Source organism: Globicephala melas, chromosome 8, assembly GCF_963455315.2.
Source record: "Globicephala melas chromosome 8, mGloMel1.2, whole genome shotgun sequence".
Classification (NCBI taxonomy): domain Eukaryota; kingdom Metazoa; phylum Chordata; class Mammalia; order Artiodactyla; family Delphinidae; genus Globicephala; species Globicephala melas.
The window spans coordinates 49901777-49912871 of record NC_083321.1 but is presented as its reverse complement, the minus strand read 5'-3'; the positions used below and the strand labels follow the sequence as shown (position 1 = coordinate 49912871).

Below are 11095 nucleotides of genomic sequence, written 5' to 3'. Positions count from 1 at the left end.
CCATTCATATCACTTATTCCAAAGAGCTGTGGGAGAGTGGGCACTGAGGTAGGGGTATGATAGTATCCAGCAGGATCCGCAGGAAGTGAATTCTGTTTCCAGACCCTATTCATTAACCTCTAGGTATGGTGCTAAATATACTTTAAAATATCTTTGAGTAATGAAGGCTAACCAAAATGAACTACTTATCAGCCACTCTTGATATTTGGAAGAATACCTTATTTTAAAATTATATCTTTTGCTTCTATTAACTGACCATATAACTTGTAGAAAAAAGTTGTTTTCAAAGGTTTCCACTGGAATGCCATGAGAGGATCTGGGGCTCTAGCCATCATCTTCCATGCAAGCATGAAGATTCTTTGAGAACTCACATATTTTACCTTCAAAAAAATCATGTAAATTTTGTATTTGAATTCATACCATTAAATGCTCTTTGAACTGAATGATGCCTATCCAAGATGGAGAGCAGCATGATGTGGTGGAAGGAGGCTTTGGAATCACACAGACCTGGGCTGGCATCCTAGAGCCATTACTCACTAGTTTATGACATGGACAAGTCACTGAACCTGTTTCTCCATCTGAAAAATGGGGGCAAAATCCTACCTCATAGTTATTGTCAGAATTAAATAAGAACATACATGCCTTCTCTGTGCCAGCCACTGTGCAAAGTGCTTGGGATACATAAATGAGTAAGACATGGACCCTATCCTCAAGGAGTTGACTCTAGTAAATCACTTAACATGGTATCCAGCATATATTAGGTGCTCAACAAATACTTTGTTGAAAGGACTAATAAATGAATAGCAGACCCTTAATACATGTCAGTTTCTTCTTTATTTCCCCTGCCTATCCCAACTACCAACTGATTTGAGGGAGAAAATAGACTAAAGTACATTTCCCTTAAAAACATTTTATTTTGAATTAATTTTAGACTTACAGAAAGGTTGCAAAAATAGTACAAAGAGCTTCTTTATATCCCCCACCTCACTTTCTCAATGTTGACATCTTAAATAACCACAGTATAGTGATCAAGAACAGGAAATCAACATTTGTACAATATTACTAACTATAGAATTTACTTGAAATTCACCAGTATTCCCACTAATGTCCTTTTTTTGTCCCCAGATCCTATCCATGATCACACAAGGTATTTAGTTTTCATTTCCTTTCATCTCTTCCAGTCTGTAGCAGCTCCTCAGTCTTTCCTTATCTTTCGTGACCTTGACTTTTTTTTTTTTTTTTTTTTTGGCTGTGCCGTGTGGCATGTGGGATCTTAGTTCCCCAACCAGGGATCTAACTCGTGCCCCCTGCAGTGGAAGCACAGAGTCTTAACCACTAGATCACCAGGGAAGTCCCATGACCTTGACACTTTTGAAGAGTACCACAGTAGTCAGAATTCTAAGGTGACCTCTAAGATTCCCACCTCTGGGTGTACAGGCCTTGTGCACACATTGAGAGAAAGAAGAACCTATGAATATGATAAACTATCACTCCTGTGATTATATTACTTATCATTTGACCTTGATTTATCAAAAGAGATATTACCTGGGTGGACCTTCACATTGACTCCTGTGTTCTTTTGACAAGCCTGTATCTGGTTTTTCTTTCCTTACTTTCTGGCCCACAAGATAGTCCTGGGTCATCTTGTATTTTCCCTACCTCAGTTCTGAAAATAACCATTTCTCCAAAGAGAACTGGTTCCTTTTATTGGAGGATAGTGTTTAGATCTGGGTGATATGGTGTATTCAGTGTTTAAGGTGTCATTGCTTCTAGACCTTCTCAGGAGACACAGAGAGGGAATATATGGGCTATACTAAACCATACATACTTACATATCTATATTTCTGTATTGATGTATCTGTATATATTTTATCTATTTATTTATTTATTTTTTATTTTTGGCCGAGCCATGCAGCTAGCAGGATCTTAGTTCCCTGACCAGGGATTGAACCTGCACTCTCAGCAGTGAAAACGCAGAGTCCTAACCACCGGACCGCCAGGGAATTCCCTATCTGTATATATTTTGTTTTATTTTATTTTGTATATATTTTAAAACCATGAGTTTATACTGATACCCCTAATTCCAATCCAATGCCACAAGGTTCATTTTAGCTTTCTCTCTTTCCTTACTTATAACTTCTTTCTCTAACAGTGAAAAATCCAGCTTTCATTATCAACCATATATTTAATTATTTGTTTAAAAATGAGTGTGTGTGTTGTTGTTTTTCAGGAAAAGTTTTTTCTTTAGAAACCTATAGAATGGTCTCCAACTCTACTCCATCAGTAGATGACCCCAGCAACTGCATTGATCCTTCACTTTCCGCCTCCTCCTAAACCCCACTCCAATATCTCTACTAACCTAATTACAAATTAAATGAAACTGGAGTCCTCTGTGCCCCAACCCAAGAGCTAGAAGCTCGGGGCCCAGGTAACGTAACTAGAACCTGATATAAATCCTTGCTTTCTGAGCAGACCAAAAGGAAGTCTTCCTGAATTGAAGATCTTTTAAAATGTTATCAATGAGACCTAGGGGGGTTTGAATTGGTTATTGGAAGATCTAGAATTCACTGAGTCCTGGCTGATTCTAATGGGTGATTCCCCCATGCTCCCTCACTACTTCTCACTCAGCCAAACATTGATCATTTAACACTCTCAGTACTCCCTACCAAATGCTGATAGTTATTCAACACTGCCTTTTTCCCTTCATAGATGTTATTTGTGAAAATCAAATGAGAGAATCAATGGATATGTGCTTGGAAAGTTATGCAGTTCTAAGTATACTGAAGGGCCCTGGAAAGTGTCTGCAGCAGGGGGGTTGAATTCTGAACACTCAGATGCTCTCCATCTTGTGACCCACCTGGTAATGGGAGCTCAGAGACCGCCCTTCCTGCTGTGACCAACCCTAGTTGGGAGTCAGAAGTCCTCTAAGAAAACAGGGAGGGTGAAGCTGCTATAGTGAATAGAGTGGCTAAAAAGACAGGATATCCTGGGAATCTCTTAAAATAGGGAGGTCAAAATGCTTTGACTATTGTACTTTTAAAACATTCATTCATTCATTCAACAGCTATTTGCTGAGTGCCTTTGCTAAGGGATGGGGAGATGAGAAACCCCATCTCTGCCCACAAGAAGTTTAGAGTAGGGAATCCAATAAACCCCTAGTGCAGGCAATACAAGAGCTGCCATTTCTTGAAGACCTACTGTGAGCCAGGAATGGTGGTGGTCTACATATTATCTCATTTAATACAACTGATTGTCTTGAAGGTAGGTATTATTATCTTTGATAAAAATGAGGAAATTAAATATCAGAGAGGCAAATAAATTTGTCCAAAGTCACACATGTAGTAAATACAAGAGTCATAATTGAAATCCAGGTCTGCCTGGACTCTAAAGCTCATAGTCATTCCCCCACACTAATAAAGTGAGAGTAAGCCATTCACTGAACAAATATTTATTGAGTACCTCTTTTTGTTCCAGATATTGTTCTGGGTGCTAGTGATGTGTGAAAGTGAAAAAAATAATAAAGTCCTTGTGTCGTAGGTCTCATGTCTACTGGAGAAAGACAATAAACAAATAAGTATTTAGTATGTCAGGTGGTAAGTGCTATGAAGAAAAAGTAGGCAGGATAAGAAAGACAGGGGAAGGAAGATTATTAATTTAAATAGAGTCATCTGGGAAGGCTCTGATACTGTGAAGTAAGTGCAGGAGCAGGAGCTGGAACTGGCATAAAGAAGAGCTTCCTCCTTTGCCTACCTGTGGGTTCACTCTGGAGAAGAGAGGGCAGGTTGGGGGTGCAGGTGTTAATGGAGAGGATGGGCTTGGAGTCAGAAGACTTGAGCTTTATTTATTGATTTATTGACAAATCATTTCACTTTTGAGCCTAAATTTCCTTCCCTGTATACGGGAATTATAGTCCTTGCCCAGGTTCCCACATGCAGCTACCATGAGGATGAGATGAGATAGCCCATGTGAAAGCCCTTTGAAAATAAGACAAGCAAGATTAGGCGTCAGCTTTTCAACCGAAAGGAAGCCTGTGTAGGAAAAGAAAAGGAATTTCTATTTCAGGTGCACCAGTTACCTAGATATCTTTTTGAAAAGCAGTCCCAGGCTAAAAAGAAATATAGGCTAAAAGAAATAAACATAAGTTTCATAATTGGCCTTCACTGAAGATTCCTGTTTAATTTACAATCGTTAGAAATTGCTTTTTTTTTTTCAACCTTAACTCTCGATCGCTGCGCCCCTACTTGGTTGTTTCCCTCCTTGCCACGCCCCCCCGCCCTATCTCCATTTCCCAACATGCCTCGGGCTCCCGTAAGCCGGCAGTCATTCTGGCGCAAGTTCCAGAGCCTTCTGGGAAGTGTAGTTTATTTTTTCCTCCGCTGCGTCAAGATCTAGGGCTGTGGACTACCACTCCCGTGAAGTAGTGCGTAATTCCACTACGCGGCGTCTTCGAACGCGCCGCGGCAGCCATGTTGGACGTGGCCAGTACAGGGGCCGGCACTAGGGGGTTATCGAAGCAGCTGTCACGATGCTGGGGTCCCTGGTGTTGAGGAGAACAGCGCCGGCGCCGCGGCTGCTCCTCCAGCTGCTTAGGTCCCCATCGCTCCGGAGCCGTGGGAGTGCCACCGACCGGAGTGTGACCACCGGGGGACGCGGGGAGCCTCAGCGGCTGAGGGCAGCCATCGGGGGGCGCCCTGGAACATCGCCGGCCTTACTCACAAGAGAAGGGACAGCCACTGGGGGGCGCCAGAGGGGAGGTACCGAGACCCCCTGCCTCGCAGCCGCCACGTGGGGACGCCTTCCTAGCCCCGAAGACACTCTGCCTGGACAGGACAGCTGGAACGGGGCCCTCAACAGGGCCGGAATGGGCGTGTGGGCGCTGGCAACGGTGCTGGTGGTACACTGTTACAGCAAGAGCCCGTCCAACAAGGGTGATTATCGGGACAGTATGGGTTTGTGGAAGTGAGAGGCCGGAGGAGTGTCCTGACTGCGTATCTTTGGAGGGTGGGAGTTGCATATAGATTTAGACCACCGGAGCCTCAGTCCTTGTAGGACCTAGACATCATCAGGTCATAGAGCAGGCCGAAGAGTTCAGTGTCTCTGCGTTGTATAATTTCCCAAATTGTACAACTATTATTGTATAATAATACAGTTATTACAGGTCAGCCTCCCTTCTTTGAGCATCACTTTGTCCATCTGTACGATGGGAGCATTTTCTTTACCGTATCGCCTGGTTCAATTCCTCTTTTAAGAGGTCTCCAAGGAACCGCGTGTGTTTTAAGGGCAACCATTAGATGGTTTAGAGAAGTTGCCCTCCCTAAGGTGGCCTGAGAAAGGAAGAGGAGACTTGGTTTCAATGCCAGCTTTGGCCCTGCTCGCCCCTTGCTGCTCTCTAGCTTCAGTTTCCCCATTTATACAGTGAAGGATGACTTCTCAGTACGCTTACAGTGCTGTTATTTTGACTCCTCTTGGAGTTCAGCAGCGTGGGTGTATCCACCAGGGAGACTCCTAAGGTTTTGCTGTGCCTGGTCTCAGGCGTGAGGTGATCTTGCTATGTGGGGCAGTTGGCAGGAGAAGGAAGACAAGGAAGTGGCTCTGTAGAGCCCCAGAGCAACCATGGGGGCTGGCTGACCAAGGTTGGCATCCCCCCTGGGTGCATGGAGCCGAGCAGGGACTGGGAGAGCAGGCAGAGAGCTAGACTTCTGGCCTACGTGAGTCCAGCTACTCAGGTTCTCAGCTTTTCCTCAAGAGAGAAGACTAAGGCATGGTGTTCCTAGATTCCATGCATCCCAAGCTCTGAGATTTTGGACCAAGAGGAGGGACTCCCATGACATTCATTTGTTTATTCAACAGATGTGACCAGCTATAAAGGAAGGGCCTTGGATGGGGAGTAAGGACACCTGGGATCTTGTTTTGGTTCTGCCTCTTAACTCCCATTGTGACTTTGGAGTTTTGTTCCTCCTCAGTGGTCCTCTGTTTTCTCATCTACAAAATGAGGGTGTTGAAATAGAACCCCTAAGGGCTCTTCTAGCTTGGGCATGCTATGATTCTATTACTTCCAATATTTTTATAATATTAAAAATTAAATTATATTTTTATGATTCTATTACTTCCAATATTTTTATACTCTGTGTGTGCCTACTTTGGAGCTCAATGTAGAACTCCTAACTTAACACAATGCCAGTTAAGGGGACAGTGCAGGCAGTTAGACCTGTAGGTCTGGTGAGTGGTTTGACAGTGTGTTGTTGGGGGATCAGAAGGCCAGCAGGGTCGGGAAAGCCTTCCTGAATGATTGGAGACCTTCCTGGAGGATGGGGAATTTGAACTTGAGTTCCGAAGGATAAGGCAAAGATGAAAAGGAGAGTGAATATTGTGAGTTCCATGAGAGCAGCAAGTGCATCTTGATATTTTCAGGTTGATGCCAGCTCCTTTCCCTAATACTTTCACGTTGTTTGTCCACCATAGTCTCTGGTATTTAGTATAGGTACTTAGTAAATATACCTTGAGATGGTTTGTATTCTACGCAGAGGTTTCCGGGAACAAAGATAAAGTAGTCGCAGGTCAGCATGGCATGTATAGAGGCTAGCAGAATGTCCAGCCTGGTTAGAGGACAGGGGGTCTTTGGAATGAGGTGAGAGCAGATGGAGTGGGGTCTGGATATCAGGCACAAGGGTTTGGAAAGGTTGGAATTCTCCTGTAGGCAATGGAAAGTTGATGAGCAGGGAATGTTCCGAGGCCAGTATGTTTAGAAGGATTGGGGGAAGGTGTCCAAGGTCTTGCCTTAGAGCTTTTGGGAGGCTCCAGATTGGACTTTGTGGCATATGAACCCTAGCAAAGAGACTAGGGTCTGTTCACCAAAATAGATAATGACCAAAACCATGACCAGTTCAACCTTTCTGACCTGCCAGTTACCCTGTCTCCTTACTTTGAGTTGTAAGCTGAGACCCTCAGTGCAGCACAGTCATTACTGCCCTTTAGGAGCCAGGAGGCCCTGGTTCTAATCTCAGCTCATTCCTCACTCCCTCTGTGACCTTGCAGAGGCCACTTCTTTTTGAAGACTGAGGGGAGAGTGGATACAGCAATATCTGAGGAAGGCTTGTTTCCCTTCTAGCTAGGGGCTGCCCAAGCATGCCTGGGTGTGTGTTGGAAGAACAACTGGGGAAGGTAACCAAGGAAGACCTGGCCCTGCAGTCTAGGCCAGGAGGTGAGGTGGAGGCATATGCATAGGTCTGAACCACAGGACTGGTTTGCATATGCATGATAAGGTGGATTTTGTACACATGAGGAAACTGAGGCTCCGGAGGTTAGGTAAGTTAGCCAGCTCATACAGAAAGTAAGTGGCAGAGTTAGGACTGGAGCCCGAGTCTGCTACTTCCACCCGGCTCCAGTGCTTCCTCTCATGTTTTACTGGGTGACTCTCTTGGCTGGACTGAGAGCTCCTTGAGGCAGGGATGGGTATGAGTCTGTCCAGTGCCCATCAGTGGAGCTCAGGACCAACTGGGCTCAAAGTGTTGCACCGGCCCAGGAAAGAATTTTGCCTCTGCTGACTTTTGAGTTTTTTCGAGCCAGGCAGCTTTTCCTATGGCCACAAGGTGGTGCCAACAGCCTACAGGCTGCCCAGGCCAGGCCAGACTTAACATTGCCTTTCTGCTAGGCCTGGTGATTCCTAAAGGATTGATTGGAACCCTCTGCTTTGGATCTCCCTTTGTTGGACTTGGCATTTGGGTGTTTGCAGATTTTTCAGCCATTATTTCATTTCTTTAGCATCCTTGTGAGGCCATCAGGGCAGGGATTACTGTCTCTGCTTTATAGTCAGGGAAGCTGGGGTTGAGAGGGAGAGGGGCTGCCATAGCACATGGTGAATAGCGGGCAGAGTGTATTGGAGCCTGGCCTCCTGGTTGAGGCTGTCTCCACTCTCAGAGGGGTCCACATCCCTGCCTGCTCCTCCCTATCCTGTCCCTCTTGCTGGGCTTGTGACCTGTGACATCAAGATTCAAGACTAGGCTGAGAAACTGAAGTGGGGGGAGAAAGTGGGGCAAGGTAGGGGGATGGTTAATAACAACAATGATAATCACATAAACCTGCAGAGCTTTATAGCTAATGAAGAGTGAAGGAGTTCACACACTGAGTGTTTACTGTAGGCCACACGTGGTACTAACACGTTATTTGGATCACCTTTGTGATGAGAGTGAAGCGTTTGGGCTCTAATAGAAAGATGTGGAAGACAAGTTGTTAACAGAGGCTACCACGTAGGCAGGGGATGACTAGCTTTCTCTTTGTATATCTTGGCGCCCTTTTACTTGCTAAAGCCCATGTTTCTGAAGTGCCTCCATTTCCACTGTCTTACCGGGCCCTCCAAGCAGCCCTGAGGGGTAGGTCCTGGCCAGGGATTTGACCAGTGCCCCCTCTCTCTTCAGATGCAGCCCTGGTGGAAGCTGTTCGAGCCAACAATGTCCAAGAAGTCAACAGGTGAGTGTCATACCCCAGGCCTTGCTCTCCCGTGCAGGAGGGCTGAGCGGGATGGGCCCCTTGCTCTGGCGGTGGCTCTGCCTTGGAGGAAATCCTCACAGTGAGCTGGGAACTGAACGCTGTGACTTCCTTGTAGTCACCGAGTCACTTGGGCTCCTTTGGCCCAGGTCAACCCTTAGATATTTTAAGGTAGAGAATCAGTCCCTGTGTCTTCTTTCTGGCCCCAAACATCCCCGGATCCTTTGGCTGTTCTGTTCTTTGAAGGATGTGGTTTGGAGTTCCTCTGCATCCTGTAGGTTCTTCAGTGAATCTTCCAGTTTGTTCTTGTTTCTCTGTGGGATCGGTCACTTGTAATTGCTTGTTGCCTGGATGGGGTGCAGGTGGGCACCAGTGGAGAGGCTTGGAGATTTGAGAGGGAGCTGGAAGAGACCTTTCTGCCAGAGCAGCCTGCCTGCAGGGCTGGGTGCACATGCTGGGCTCCTGACCAGGGGCTGACTGCATTTCTAGCCTCCCTGGCTCAGCTGTTCCCCTAGTGACCACTGGTCAGTTAGATCTGAGACTTGTTCTTGCTCAGGGACAGGACTTCACTCGGGCCTCCGCCTGGTGCCCAGGGCAGGGCAGAGTCTGTGTCTTGGATGGATGCTCAGACATAGGGCATCAGTATGGGGCTGTTATTCAGGGGCAGAGGCTTCATTCTTGGTGAAACTAGTGGCCCGCATTAGGCCTAACTTTGACCATTTTTTGCCTTTTGTATAGAGCTAGGTGGCCATAGGACATCCTCCCTTCCCTACCACTATGTCCACATTTTAAACAGGAAGTCAGGTGTTTGGAGAGGCTGTCACTGCGCCCAGCGCTGCACACCCGTTGGTGCGCTCCCTCACTCCAGTTGCCTGAACATACAAGAGAGTGTTGAAAGGCAGTCACAGCCCCCATCAAGACTTACTGCTTTGATTCCCTTGCATTTTATCTGCAGCATTATTATTGATTCTCAAGGGTGCTTTTGAGTATTAATGTTCAAGGCTTAGTTTTTAATAAACCACTTTTGGAAGTATGGGCTGGGAGTTGTTTCGTAGCCAAATAAATATTATGGAGCAATAGTTTAATAAACATGCGATGATGCATCTTTAAAACCAAGCACAGATGTCAGTTTGTTGTTATAAGAGCCATTCATAACTCCAGGCAGTGCGTGGCCAGAAACAGATGAGCCTCATTTCCTTCTGCTGCAGTACGATGGCATGAGGGGGTGGAAAGTGGCTGTGCCCCGTGCTTTAAGGCTTTTGCTGACCCTTTAATCACCTGTTGATGACTGCTGAGGTAACTGCTGCTTTCCTCTGGCGAGCCAGTATAGGCAGTGCATTTACAGAGCAGCAGTGCTGTGAATCCACCTTTCCATCACCTAGGGGAGGCTGAGTTTACCCTGTTCCATTGAGCCCCCAAGGGTTGATTGATTTAGCTCTTTCAAATACACATTTTTCTCATTAGCAGGTAAACCCCTGCCACAAAATTACAGGAAGTGATTGAATTTATGTTGTGTGTGTGATTCACAACATTCATGCTTGCCTGTGTGGATAGGGTCTGTAGGGACTTTCCTGTGTGTCACCAGTCTCTAACCTGCCTTTCTCCTGCCTCCTCTTGTCCTATCTCTCTTGGTCATGATGACTCAATCAGAATCTCCCTTCACCCCTCGTGAGGGGGTCAGAGATGAGCAAGGCACAGACCCTGCCCCTCAGAATTGACAGTCTCCCCCCTCTACCACCACCTGGTCTCAAGGAAACAAACATGTAACCTACCAATCACAGTTCTTCCCACTCAGAGAGCTAGACCTACAGGTAGGAGTGGGGAGAGCCCGACCACCCTTGCTAGAAGGAAGCTTTCTTGAATTCCTACTGCAGGTCCTTGTTTAGCCTTTTTACGCCCTAGACTCTGCACAGGTGCTTAACGCTACCCCTAATTTCTTCCTCTGTGTGTCCTGGCCTTTAGTTCTGCCCAACAGACCTGCCGATACCAGGATAGAATTCCATTCTCAATTTTTAAAAGATATTTACTATAGTTTATACGTGGTTGGGTCACCATGTGTATGATGTGTGGTTAAATCAGTATTTGGAATAAAACTCAGACCTGGTAATAATATTGTCCTCTACCCTCCTTTCCTTCTTGCCCTCTCTGGATTCTATGCTGTGTGTGTCTCTGCCTTGATGGCCCCCTACCTTCCGCTGGCCCCAGAGCCTTGGGAGAGCTCTGGATAGTGAAGGGCAGTGATCTGAAGCTCTTCTGCTCAGAGGCGGGAAATTTCATCATCCTCTTTAAGGATACTCTGGAATCTGCAGTTCCTAGGTTCTAGGTGTGGACCCTCCACACAGATGGCTCTCTGTACACAGTGCTCATTACCCTCTGCTTAAAGCCTCCCAGCGTCAGCTCAAGTCCTACAGCCCTTGTGAAGACTTCCTTGACTCCTCCCAGCTGAGTGTGATCTGCCCGTTGCCCCACACGTGCCTGCTGGTCTGGGAAGGTACGTGGGTCATCTAGGAAGAGCCGTGTTAGCCATGGCAGGAGAGGAATCCTTTGCTAGAAGAGAGGTTGGAGGTCAGGTGGGAGAAGCAGGACTGAACATCAGGACTGAGGAGGCACT

General features: G+C 46.3%; 1 protein-coding gene across 2 annotated transcripts in view; it reads left to right on the top strand.

Annotated features, from left to right (window-relative positions):
* Positions 1–4469: 4469 nt before the first annotated feature.
* Positions 4470–11095, top strand: part of CLPB (ClpB family mitochondrial disaggregase) — a 163197-nt gene continuing 156571 nt past the window's right edge. For both annotated transcript variants that reach the window (XM_060303638.1, XM_030831115.2), the window contains exons 1-2: positions 4470–4928; positions 8415–8466. In XM_060303638.1, the coding sequence (XP_060159621.1) occupies positions 4526–4928; positions 8415–8466 (455 nt within the window). In that variant the 5' untranslated portion in view covers positions 4470–4525. The remainder of the gene's footprint in view (positions 4929–8414; positions 8467–11095) is intronic.